The sequence below is a fragment of the Mustela putorius genome, unplaced genomic scaffold (assembly GCF_011764305.1).
Source record: "Mustela putorius furo isolate JIRA1106 unplaced genomic scaffold, ASM1176430v1.1 tig00000578_pilon_pilon_pilon, whole genome shotgun sequence".
NCBI classification, from domain to species: domain Eukaryota; kingdom Metazoa; phylum Chordata; class Mammalia; order Carnivora; family Mustelidae; genus Mustela; species Mustela putorius.
The window spans coordinates 4,133,526-4,146,687 of record NW_025421422.1 but is presented as its reverse complement, the minus strand read 5'-3'; the positions used below and the strand labels follow the sequence as shown (position 1 = coordinate 4,146,687).

At 52.1% G+C, this 13,162-nt stretch overlaps 1 protein-coding gene across 12 annotated transcripts in view; it reads left to right on the top strand.

Annotated features, from left to right (window-relative positions):
• The window catches only part of ASCC2 (activating signal cointegrator 1 complex subunit 2), a 41,179-nt gene that overhangs the window by 20,138 nt on the left and 7,879 nt on the right, over positions 1-13,162 (top strand). For 8 of the 12 annotated variants that reach the window (XM_045081523.1, XM_045081517.1, XM_045081526.1 and 5 more), the window contains 7 exons: positions 3,682-3,756; positions 4,170-4,277; positions 4,409-4,555; positions 4,710-4,784; positions 6,174-6,354; positions 7,876-8,102; positions 9,105-9,224. In XM_045081523.1, coding sequence (XP_044937458.1) covers positions 3,682-3,756; positions 4,170-4,277; positions 4,409-4,555; positions 4,710-4,784; positions 6,174-6,354; positions 7,876-8,102; positions 9,105-9,224 — 933 coding nt within the window. The remainder of the gene's footprint in view (positions 1-3,681; positions 3,757-4,169; positions 4,278-4,408; positions 4,556-4,709; positions 4,785-6,173; positions 6,355-7,875; positions 8,103-9,104; positions 9,225-13,162) is intronic. The other 4 variants (XM_045081524.1, XM_045081519.1, XM_045081518.1 and 1 more) reach the window with 3 other exon arrangements.

Below are 13,162 nucleotides of genomic sequence, written 5' to 3'. Positions count from 1 at the left end.
GATTACTCCAGCAGGCAGAACAAGGGTAAGAAACCCCAGAGGGTGTTCAGGGAGAGCCAGGGAGTGGAGTGGGATGAGGCAGGGCCCAAAGCAGCAGGAAAAGGAGCAGCTAACAAGAGACACTCTGGAGAGGTTGGTAAAAGCTGGATTGTGAGGATCCCTGACGTCACTGGCAGGGAGTGGGGCCTCTGTTCTTTAGGCAATAGGGAGCCACTGGGAGCTTTTATCCAAAGGAGTTATAGAAAGATCCTGCCAGGATGAGGAAAGATGTAGGGAGGGAGACCCTCCTTGCACACTTAGCTTCACAGGCATCTGTCTGTTCCTTGTGCAGCGAGAAAGGGGTGCACAGGCCTGGGCTGGTAACCTGCATGTTGCCAGGGAACGATGTGGGGGTAGTGCTGGCCTGTTCTCAGTGGCCTCTGGCTGTTACTCTTGCCAGACATCTCCCCAGCGTTTGCAGGAGCTCCTGGGAGCTGCCCAACTCTATGTGCTCAGCCACCAGTCCATTCAGTCGTTTTACTCACCCACTCAACAAAACTTATCTAGCACTGACCTGTGTCAGAGAGGGCAGCTGGTGTTCTGACCCCTCCTGGGTCCCCTCAGCTCGAGAAGGTCGCATGTGAGGACTAATCAGCCTCCCAGAGGTTGTTAGAATAAAGCACCAGTCAGCACTCCTCCTGAAGAAAGGTGTTAGGATAGGCCTGTGGCAATCCCCACTCCCCTTTTTTTAAGATTTTATTTATTTATTTGACAGAGGCACAGCGAGGGAGGGAACACAAGCAGGGGGAGTGGAAGAGGGAGAAGCAGGCTTCCAGCTGAGCAGGAAGACCTGATGCGGGGCTTGATCCCTGGACCCTGGGATCATGACCTGAGCAGAAGGCAGAGGCTTAACAACCTTGCCACCCAGGTGCTCTGCCATCCCCTTTTTGAAAAGGTATCTTTTCTCATGGTTAAAATGGCAAATGCTCATAGGAAATTTGGGAAATCTCCAAAGGTAAAAAATTAAAATCACTATGAGGGATCATGCTATTTTTAGGATTTTGTATCCTGCTTATCTTCACTTACATAGGCATTTTCTTTTCTTTTCTTTTCTTTTTTTTTTTTAAGTAAACTACCCCTAGTGTGGTGTTCAAACTCACAACCCCACGATCAAGAATCACATGCTCTACCGACTGAGCTATCCAGGTGCCCCCATAGGCATTTTCCTGTTTTGTTAAAGCATCTTCCCAAACATGGTAACAGATTGCTTTTGAAAGGGTCTGTGTAAACAGAGGGTAATTTTTGGAAGAACTGACTTTCCTGCAAGGAACAGTAAAGGCCGGGGAGCGGCTCCACCCATGTCAGAGTGAGGAGGGAGGAAGAAAGGAAAACAGGGTTGGCTACAAGTGACACTGCCTTTGACCCACAAACAGCTCCGGGCTGGCCCAGAGTGTTCTCACTGTGTCGGAGGCCAGGAACGCCCGGTGAGCAAACGCAGCCATCTCAGTGCCCGCAACTTTCTAGAAGGGTCTACAGCCACCAAATAGCTCTGTGGCTAATCCTCTCAGGACAACCTCCTTCCTCCCAGATATCCTCAAGTATATCTGAGTAACTCTTTGTCATGTAATCTTACGAAAAAGTAATACATTCACGTGGCTCAAAACTCAAAATATATAATGAGGGGCTTCTGGCTCAGTCAGTAGAGCATGAAACTCTTAATCTCTAGGTCCTGAGTTCAAGCCCCACATTTGGCGTAGAGCTTACTTAAAATAAGTAAAACCAATAATAATAAAAGTAAAGTGTATATATGAATACATAAAATGCAGTCTACCTCTTCCCCTTCCCCAGTCCCGTTTTCACACACCACCATTGTTGTTAGGGATTTTTGGTGGCATTTTCCAGAGATATACATATTACATATTACCCCCGTCATCCTTTCATTTATTTATTTTTTGAAGATTTTATTTATTTTATGGAGAGCACAAGCAGGGGTGGAGGCAGAGGGAGAGAGAGAATCTCAAGGAGACTCCCTGCTGGGCGCAAAGCTCCGTGTGGGGCTCGACCCCACACTCCTGCAAATGAGACCTGAGCTGAAACCAAGAGTCAGATGCTTAACGGACTGAGCCACCCAGGTGCCCACCCCCACCCCCTGCCTTTTTTTTTTAAAGATTTTATTTATTTATCAGAGAGAGGGGGGGAGGAGAGCAAGCACAGGCAGACAGAATGGCAGGCAGAGGCAGAGGGAGAAGCAGGCTCCCCACTGAGCAAGGAGCCCGATGTGGGACTCAATCCCAGGACGCTGGGATCATGACCTGAGCCAAAGGCAGCTGCTTAACCAACTGAGCCACCCAGGCGTCCCCACTCCCTGCCTTTTAAATTAACTGCTGACCTATTATGAGTACTATATGTACTGTTTGCATTTTATTTAATTAAATAATTCATTTGTTCAGCGATAGAAGTTTATTTCTCACAGTTCTAGAGGCTGGATACATTTTATTTTTCAAATTAATGTGTGTCAGGACACAAAACAACCTCCATCTTTGGTGCAGCTGGATAGAATTCTGTTGTACTGTATGGAACACCAGACCCCATAGACTGACCTTCAGATTTTTTTCAGTTGTTTGCTATTCCAGAAAAATGTTACAAAGAATAGCTGCACATACATCATTTTGCACCTTTGCAAGTACATCTGAGGAATATATTCCTAGAAGTAGAAACACAAGAACAGATGGTTTGTATATTTTAAATTCTCCTTGATCTCACCAAATGGCCCCCCAAAAGGGTTGTTCCAGTTTACACTCCCACCAGCCATGTATCCTGGCAACACCTGAATCTGCTTGGGCCAGACTGCCCCCTCTGTCTTTTTCTGGGTGCCATGCCATGGGCCTAGAAACCCTGCCTCTTTGGGCCCAGTTACCCTCTGCTGCGTACGGGACTACACTAGCGTAGAAGCTGCCAGAATCCAGCCAGTGGGTAGTAAAGTGTTTGCAGAGTGCCTGCCACAAATTCAGCAGCGGTTCTAGGCCCTGAGGTTACAGTTCTGCCTTCGGGAAGCCTAAGATGTTCAGAGGAAGAATTTGACCACAGAAGAGAGGCGGCTACATTTTAAGTTGTAAGGGTAACATATATCGGGTGCTGGGCACCTAGTTCCAGGAAGGAGTTATCACATGGGTGAGCATCACCAGGAAGCGTGTGGCTGGGACAGGGAGTTGGAATCTGAGTTGGGAAGAGGGTAGGTGTGATGTAGCTGAGGTGAGAAGCAAGGTTGGCTGCTCCGTGCCAGCTATGCATGGTACCAGAGAGAGTTGTTAAGAGTTCGATGTCATGGGAGGTGGGGAGCTCCTGGCAGGGTTGAGCAAACAAAAAGAGTGATCTCATTTGTTTTGCAAATCTCAGTAGTTCTGAGGAGCTCTCTCATTGCTCTGTGAGAAGGAGCCTATCTGGGCCTCAGTTTCCCAGGTGAAAGGGGACAGGAGCTACAGGTCACTTCTCACGTGGCTCTTCCTGGACCAGCCACAGTGGGGCCCAATCTGGGGTGAGCTTGGGGGAAGAGCCGGGCTGGTTCTGGGAGCAAATTGCTGTGGTGACAACTCGGGAGCAAGAAATGGGCCTTTCCCCTTCCCATGGGTTGCTGTTGATTTTTCTGAAGAAGTGTGGTATTTAGGAATTAACCCCACCCTCTCCCCATGTGTGCCTTCACAGACTGGCTTCCTTTTATGAAATCGCAATTCCTGAACTGGAGTCCGCAATGAAGAAGAGGAGGCTTGAAGACAGCAAGTGAGCAGGGGACAAAACTAAGTGCCTTGTCATCAGGGAGAGAGAGGCCCTGCTTTCCCCGGGCTTCAGCATCCCCATCTCTAAGAACGAGGGGGTAGCCCCATGGAGTGTCCCTGCCTAGCAGCCTCCCAGCCCCAGCATCCTAGGCTTTTCCCCTCCACTGTTGCTCCAACCTCTTAGTAATCGGTGGGCCGGTTTCCCACCCACTGTTTACAGAGAAGCAGCCGGGGAATCCACTGGGCTCTGGGGGCCTGTAGCCTTTTGCCAACTGCTATCCAGAGCACATTGTGATGCATTCTCAGCCCTAGGGAGGGACACCTGCTACTGTTGAGAATAAGCTCCCTCTGGGCCTTTTTAATCTCCTTAATCTCTCTATATATTTTTCCTTCCCTCTCTCTCTCCGGCCTTCAAAGGCTGCTAGGGGACCTGTGGCAGAGGCTATCCCATTCTAGGAAGAAGCTACTGGAGATTTTTCACATCCTCATAAACCAGATCTGCCTTCTCCCTGTCCTGGAAAGCAGGTAAGTCCTTGGTGGCAGCTGCCTAGGTGGCTAGCCCAGCAGAGGTATCCCCCTCTCTTCCTCTGCCCTCTTCCTCGTTGAGCCGAGATGGGAAAAAGAGACCCGTGCCTCTTTCCTCTCACTGGCCTGAGGCCTTGCAGAGGAGCAGGGAGGGAAGTTCCAGATCATTTGCATCGAGCGAGCTCATCTGCCCTACTGTCCTGTTCCAGCTGTGACAACATTCAGGGCTTCATTGAAGAGTTCCTTCAGATCTTCAGCTCCTTGCTGCAGGAGAAGAGGTGAGTGCAGCCGAGCTGGGACCGGTCGGCATGAGGCCTTACATACTACAGCCTCTGCCAAATGCTTATCCTGGTCTGAGGTTCTTGGTTGGGCAGCAGACCAGTGCCCCTGTTGCCCCAGCCTTGTCCCTTCTGTCTGCTCCCTGGCCAACAGGTTCCTCCGGGACTACGATGCACTCTTCCCTGTGGCCGATGATGTCAGCTTGCTCCAGCAGGCCTCGGCAGTCTTGTATCCTTCTCCCACAGCCTCTGGGACAGGACCTGGCCTGACCAAGTTGGAGATGGGCTGCGAGGACTCTGGGGAGCAGAGGGAGGTTTAGCTCCAGAACCCATGGGTCTCCAGAATGCCCGCCAAAGTCCCAGCCCCTGTCTCTGGAGGAGATGACTACTCTGGTCCTCAGAGCTGAGTGGGGTCAGAGGCCTGCGTTCTGCAGGTGTTTACTGAGTGTCTGGGCCTGTGTGACCAACATGGACTCAGCCCTGCTCTCACAGACCTCATAGCAGGAGGGGAGACAGACAAGGAAATAAGCAAGCTCGGGGTAAGGCTATGAGACAGAAGTGCTGTCCAAGCTGAGAATAGCAGAAGAGAATGGAGGAGGCCAAGACCAGGGCTAAGTGTTCCCAGTAGATGGAGGACAGAGAGGCCCTTCTGAGGAGTTCTGAGACATTTTATGTGGCTTAGGGGTGTGGGGTTTGGGGGACCGGGGTCTAGCAGGAAGAAACTATGATGTGGTAGGTGAGCAGACCTGCATGGCTGGTCTGCATGGCTCTGTCCTACAAGCACTGGGGTGTCATCGAAAGGTGTGAAACGGGGAGTAACAGGGTCAGTTTTATACTTTGGAAAAGCTCTGTCTGGCACAGGGAAGAGAACAGACTGGCCTGGGACCTCTGTGAGGCCCAGGGACTGGTGGGGATGCTGTGGCTGGCATCCAGGTGTGGCCAATGGGAGTGCGGTTTAGAAGGGGTGGGAGGGCATCTAGGGCAACACCCAGACGTCGGGCTTGGCAGTGCTGGAGTGGTAGAGAGTGAGGAAGGGCAGGGAAGAGGGCCTGTGGGCCATGTTGGAGGCTGGGTTAGGTGGCTCAGGCTCGCGTCAGGGATACCCGCTGGGCCCCCAACCTTTTTTTTTTTTAAGATTTTATTTATTTGACAGATCACAAGCAGACAGAGCAGCAGGCAGAGAGAGAGGCAGAAGCAGGCTCTCTGCTGAGCGGAGAGCCAGGCCCCCAGCCTTTGTAGGAAGCCCTCAGCTAGTTGGACAGGAAGCCGGGTGGCAGGACCCACATTAGGCCCTCCTCCTAGGGGTCAGTGCAGAGGAGGAGCTGCTGGCTCCCCCAGATATCACATCCCAGAGTGCCCCTGGCCCTGTCTTCATCCAGACCTGCTCTCTGCTGAGTGTGAGGCACTGGGTTTTAAGGCCAGGATGGTCGTGGCCTGACCTGCTTCCCCACGCAGCCCAGGTGCCCATGATGCCCACTGGGTACAGTTCAGATAGCCCCTAACACAAGTCACAGGGTCAGGTGCCAGAAAGGGATTGAGAAACTATGCTGCCTCAGAGCAAGGGAGGCAGCGAAGGCCCCCGCCCCCAAGAGAGAGACACCTTAACCCGTGTCAACAGGGACGAAACGCGGACTGCCTACATCCTCCAGGCCGTCGAAGGTGCATGGGAAGGGGTGGACCGTCGGAAAGCCACAGATGCTAAAGACCCGCCAGCGGCTGAGGATCCTAATGGGGTCATTGCACTGGCAGAGCCCGTTGAGGGACCGTCCTCACATCTGGAAAACTCAGAGGAAGACGAGGTGTGTGTCCGCAGCGGCGTTTTCACCGGCTTCCCTTGCCCTTTCCGGGAAATCTCTCCCCCTACTCTGTTACCGCTCTCAGAGAAAAGGGTTTCTTTTGGAATTGACAGCCTCGAGCTGCCTGTGGAGAGTCCTGCAAGTTACTTCAGCTGCCAAAACCCCAGTTTTTCCCCTCTGAAGTGAAGTGCTGGAGCTTTGGGAAATCCTTCCTGGAGCGCTCCTCTGAGCAGATCGCCGCGGCACTACTTCGGCTGCAGTGGAGAGCTGCGCCTGGTCTCACTGCTTGGCCAGCCTGGATTCCCCACCAGAGCACAGCACAGCTCCACTGAGCGAGTTTCGAAGCCCCCAATCTAGCACTTTCTCTCCAGGCTTTTCCAGAACTCACCCAGTCTACAGCTGTACAGATGGGCCACTGAGCCCAGGACTCTTCCCTGCATGTCGGGAGGCTGTGTGATGTGGGGATCAAGGCCACCCAGTCTCTGGGATCTGGCAGCTCAGGGCTCCTGCCACTCACCAGCCGTGTGGCCGTCACTCCCTTCTAGCCTCTGTTCCCCATCTCTAAGTGAGGACGGTCACCATCCCTACCTCCTCGAGTTTGTGGGGATTCCCAGAGGGGTTGTGTGGAGCACCCCAAACCCAGCCAGCCCTCTGTGCTCTGTTAACAGATGCTATTCTCCTTCCTGTTAGACTCAGGCCCATGACTGCCACAGGGCCTTGGAAAATGACAGTCCTTTTCCACCTTTCCCGCACTCTTCCCCATTTGGGCTTCTTAGCAGAGATATGGACGATTCTTTTTTTTTTTTTTTTAAGATTTTATTTATTTATTTGACAGAGACCACAAGTGGGCAGAGAGGCAGGCAGAGGGGGAGGAGGAAGCAGGCCCCCCACCAAGCAGAGAGCTTGATGCAGGGCTTGATCCCAGGACTCCAAGACCATGACCCGAGCCGAAGGCAGAGGTTCAACCCACTGAGCCACCCAGGTGCCCCTGACATGGATGATTCTTATTGTTGTTTGTTTGATTTACAAATTTTCTTAAAAGGAATATAATCAAAGGGGAGCAGCTCCCCATGGTCCAGGGCTGGTGATTGCCATTCCTCTCCAGTGCTATTCCTCTCCATCAACGTGTTAGAGCTGGCTAAGGACGAGTAGAGGCCATGGCCATTTACATAGTGTCTAGTTTTCTCCATACACTGTGCTCGGTGCCTCGGGTGAATGATTCTCTCCGAGCCATCTGAGACAACCCCATGAGCTGTATGGTAGTAGGCCTATTTTATATGGAAGGAGCTCGGGTTCAGAGAACGGAAGTGCCCTGCCCAAAGTCACACAGCTAGAAGTAGCTCTGCCAGTAAGTCACAGAACCCTCCTTTTCCCAGGGGAGGAATGAAGACTAAGGCCTAAGTCACTAGGCTGAGATCCTTGGCCCAGGTGTGGCAGGGCCAAGGCTCACACCAGGTCCTGTGCTTTTCAGGGCCTGTGGCCCTCTCACCCACCTGGCCCGGTCTTCCCCCCCCTTCACTCCAGCTTTCTCCACAGTGCATGGGGGCAGCAGCTGCCCTGGGCCCTCCCGTGGGTGGTGTGGAACTGGATTCGCTCATCTCCCAAGTGAAGGACCTGCTGCCGGACCTCGGTGAGGGCTTCATTCTGGCCTGCCTAGAGCACTACGGCTATGACCCGGAGCAGGTGATCAACAACTTCCTGGAGGAGCGGCTGGCCCCAGCCCTCAGCCAGCTGGACCGCAGCCTAGACAGGTGGGAGAGAGAGGTGGGAGGTGGCTCCTGGTGCCCAGGCTGTGGCATGGCCCCAGCTGGAGGTGCTCTGGGGGTCTTGTCTGGGACCCTTCTTGGCTTCTCTGCTTCCCCCTTCTGTGCCAGAACTCAGCCCTCTGTCTCTTGCCCATGGTAGCGTTTACCAGCCATGTAATTGATTGCCTCCTCTGGAAAACCTCAAAACTTTAGGTCCCTGGGGGGTCCTCATGTGCCCCCACAGCAGCACCTCACTGGAGCACCGATGTGGCATGTGACAAAGGGGTTGCCGAGCCTTTCAGAGTGCCGAAATTTCTGGCCTGCCCCTGTCATTGTCACCTTTCTAGTCAATTCCCAAGGGAGGATGGCCAGCGCTTCTCACTTTCCTCACACCTCCCTTTCAGAGTTTGGCCCACTGCTTCTCAGAAGGCCCACAGGGCCGCAATGATGGGTATGCAAATGGGTGTTTCTCCCATGAACAAATTACGTTTTTTGAATGAATGAACTTAGCTCCATCTCTGGACAAGTTCCTTAGCCACTTTGTGCCCATTTTACAGAGGAGGGCACTGAGGCCCAGAAGGGTTGAGTGTTCTTAGGGACCCATCTTGTCAGACTATTGCAAGTGTTCGGTGAGGGAGGGAACTTAGCTCCATCTCTGGACAAGTTCCTTAGCCACTTTGTGCCCATTTTACAGAGGAGGGCACTGAGGCCCAGAAGGGTTGAGTGTTCTTAGGGACCCATCTTGTCAGACTATTGCAAGTGTTCGGTGAGGGAGGGAACTTTGAAGAAAATCCATATGACCAGCCCATGGGACCAAGGGGGAGCCTTGAGTGAGGGATGGCTGTGTCCCCAGGGAGGGGCCAGATGGAGCAGTGCTTTAGATCGTGTCTTGTGTTGAGGGGGAGTGGAGAATCTGATGGAGGTAACGTGGTGGGTGTCCATAGGGCACAAGGTAGGTATCAGCTTACCAATCAGTCCCCCTTAAATTGATTTCTGGGTCACTTCCAGGCAAGTGAAGCCAGACCCGACTCCCCTGCTGACATCTCGTCACAACGTCTTCCAGAATGACGAGTTTGACGTGTTCAGCAGAGACTCAGTGGACCTGAGCCGGGTGCACAAGGGCAGGAGGTGAGTACAGGGGGTTGGGGGGTGCCAGGCTCCCCTACTCTGTATGTGCAGAGAGAAAATCAAAAGACAGTAAGGCCTCCGTCTTTATGGAACTGGCCTGAGTTTCAGTTTAGGGTCTGCCTGAGAAGTTCAGGACCTCTGTACTCCCAACAGGCAGGGCCAGCTTCTACACTTGATCTTAGCCAAAAGGCAGAGAAGCGATAGGGCCAGCTTCTCTAATGGTTACATGTTAAGCTCTGACTCTGCCCGGGGTGGTTTTTAAATGAATCCCCTTGTGGATAGCAAAAGGCCAGAGGAAGCTAAGCTGTCCCCCTCCTCCCTTCCTATATCTTTGGATGTGTCAACCGTCAAATCTTTGGACAATAGAGCCGAGCGTTACTTCTAGAAGCTGCCCCTCCACGTGATTTTCTCTGTTCTGTGACAAAATGAGAAAATTAAGGGCCTATACTGAGTTTTTCAGAGGGTGAACGCATTCTATTTTAAGGCCTTTCTACTTATTTTTAGTGTATGTCCTTTGTACTTTTTTGGGATTGAAAAGCCCATTTATGATTTATTCATTCATTCAACAAATATTTGCCTGGCGCTTACGGCATACTAGGGCCTGGATTTATTAGGTGCTGGAGATGTAAGTGGGCAGTGAAACAGACACGTCCCCTGGTCCTATGGAGTTTGCACTAATCAGTTGTTCAAACAAGCAGATCAGTTGTTCAACATTGCAGATCTAACAGGCACTATAAGGTGAAGGTGTACAGACTTCCGAGCTTCCAGTAAGGGATTTGATCTGCGTAGGAAGGCTCCTCTGAGGAAATGACATGGGACCAAGAGCGGAAGGATGAGGAAGGGTCAAAGGGTCAATTCTGAAAAGAGCGGGCAAGGAGAAACTTTCTGGGCAGAGTAAACAACAGGGACGGTGACCCCGAGATCGTGGGGAGCATGGTGATGGTCCGTGAGCTGACACATTTTATGCTTTGGAAAGAGGACCTGGCTTTGGAGTAGAGGCCCATTGGAGGGACCACGAGTCAGTAATGATGATGGTTTAATAGAAAAGGCAAAGTAGGACATTGACAACACTGTGCTAGCCCCCAGGGTTTCTTTAAATGGTATTGGTTCATGAAATCTGGGAATCTGGGAACTGCAGGACAAGTACAGGCTACCCCCATCTCTCTCCCTCATTATATACATAGGGAGACAGTGAAGTTTATCGAGGGGCAGTGAGAGACCTGCCCCGTTCTTATGATAGGAGCCTCGGCAGCAGAATTGCAAGCTTCTTCAGTGAGGGCCCCATGTGGCTTCCTCTCCCCAGGGCCATCTCCTGCTAGAAGCTCAGCTGGCTGATGGCTTCGGGGAGCGGGCACAGGGCAGCTATAAAGCCATCTGGCTGGCTGGACAGGAAGCAATTGTAAACTGCTTAGTCACACACGTTGCGACATCCCCAGATCCCGGGCTAGAGATGTTATCCTGCATCAGCGGCCACTGTTCCAGACTAGCATGACCCTCGCAGCTCCTGCTGTGGAAAAAGGGGCAGATGAGGAGGGCTGTGCCTTGCTCTGAGGGTACTCCAAGCCACTGGGCAGACAGACTGGGCGGCAAATGTTTACCAAACTCGTGAGGTTGGGTCGCCTGGGGGCTGGGGATTGCAAAGAGGCAAAGCCTCCATTTATGCGTTCATTATTTATTTATTCATTCAGCAAATATTTATTAAGTGATTTACTAACTCCAGATCCTGTGCTAGACACCAGGGAGACAAGGTGAGCAGGGCACTCGGGGCCATGCTCTCAAATGGTAAGGAGACCGTGGGAAAGACTCAGGCCATTAAACGAGTAGCAACAGAGTGAGAGAAGTGCTGGGGTGGGGCATACAGGGACCGCAGTGGGGACGCCTGTCCTAATCTGGGCAGGGCAGTCAGCAGGCACACAAGAAAAGTAGCACAAGGTAGGTCACACTTGAGTTAAAAGGTAGGTGTGTGGTTAAATCAAATAGCTGCACTCAGTGGCTCAAGTAATAGGGAAATCTCTTCCTGGCATGACAGGGAGTTACAAGGTAGGGCAGTCTAGGCTTGGTTAACCTGTGGTACAGCCTCCTCATCAAGGAAACATCTTTGCCATCTCTCGGAGCTAGTTCCTTTGAAGCCACTGGGCAGCTGCAGCTGTTTCAGCCGCGACCTCCAGAAGTGACAGTGCCAAGAGGAAGTCTGGACCAGATCTTCCTGTATCTCTTTTAGAGACCAGGAAGCCTTTCCCAGAAGTCTCCAGACTCCGGTCTCATCCCAGTGGGGAGCTGGGTCACAGGGCCAAGGTCCAGGCCTCTAGCAGAAGGGGGAAAGGTCAAAAGACCTGAACCAAGTGAGGGTCTGTTAGGAGTGGGGTGTGGTGGACGATGGCTGTTGGGTAAATGCCAGGCACATGAGCCAAATGAAGGAGGCAGTGTGTATAAGGTGGGGTCCCATAACTCCTTTGGACTAAACTCATAATCTGGAAGATTATGAGTGTTTTCCCTCAGAAAAGGGTCTCTGGCCAAAAAAATGTCAGTGCGCCTGGCTTCTTAGAGAGGCGCAGAGCCCATTAGCATGTTAAAGGCCCTGACAAGTCCTGCAGTGAAAAGAAACAGGATTCACTTTGTTGAGCTCAGTAGGTGCCAGGTTCACTTTTAGTCATCATCTTATTTCATCCCTGGGATGTAGAATTAAGACTTGGCAAGAATAAGAGGCTTACTTGTGATGGATCATACAGCTCAGGAAGTTCCTGAGCAGATTCGAGTTGTTAGACCTGTATTCTGGCCCTGGCTCGGCTGGTAGAAGCTGGGTGACCTTGGGAAAGGTGCTATGCCTTTTGGGACCTCCATTTCCTCGCCTGCAAAAGGAGGGTTTTTTTGCCTCCTCAGGTCCTTTAGGAGTTCAGAGGTGGGAGTCATCCCCCAAGGGCCAGTTGCGCCTTGAAGGATAGGCTGAAGGAATTGAGGAGGGGGAAGGTGGCTGGGCTTCAGGGGAGCCCACATGGTCCCTGGGCTCCCTGTCATCTTGTAAGAGGCCAAAGAAGCACCTGCTCCAAAGTCTCTGAAGTCACTGTCGCTCGTGTTTCCAGACTTGACTGGAGTTCTGGGCCTCGGATGGGTCTTTTCCTGGCTGGCATTCATTGCCCCTGACTTTTCCTTCTTGGCTCTAAATGGGGTCATGTGGCCGAAATTGCACCTCCCTGGATGGGATACCCAGGGCACCAGGCTCCACTCTCCCTGCATGTGTCCTCTCCAGGACTCTGGGTGGGCAGAGTTGTCAAGGCTTTGCTGGCCCTGCCAGGGAGTCACATAACCAGAGGCCTACAGTGGGACCTTATGCACAAGAGCCAGGGACTGGATGGACCAGGAGCTGTGGGGTGTGGCAGAAAGGACTGTGACCTCTATTTATCCCTGGACGCCTGGCTCAGCACAGGTCCTAGCACCTAGTAGGCCCTCAGAAAATATGTGTAGAAAAAGGGGATATGCTCCTTCCAGTGGCGCCAACCACTTGGATGAGCTCGGGCCCCTTTGCCTTGCTCCCCTCTTCTTTCCTCTTTAGCCCCCAGCCTGATGAAGAGGACCAGGTAAGGGCTGGGCCCAAAGTCACAGGCCCCCTTTCTTGGCATGATATGAAATTTTCCTGTGGACCAAGAATTTTCCCTAATCTAGATCCAGTGCTCCCCAATGCCCCCCGCCAAGAGCCTCCATTCCCTCGTCTTCCACCCCACCCCCACTAGACCCCCCCGAAGCCAGAGGTCATGTTTCCTTTCTCTGTGTTCCTAGGGCATGCTTACCTTCATTCAGCACATTTCATGATAGCTGCCATTTGGTCGTGACCCTCTCTAGACTATGAGTTCCATGAGGCCAGATCCAGACCTTACTCTTTTCTTGCTTTTTAAGATTTTATTTATTCATTTGACAGAGATCACAAGTAGGCAGAGAGAGAG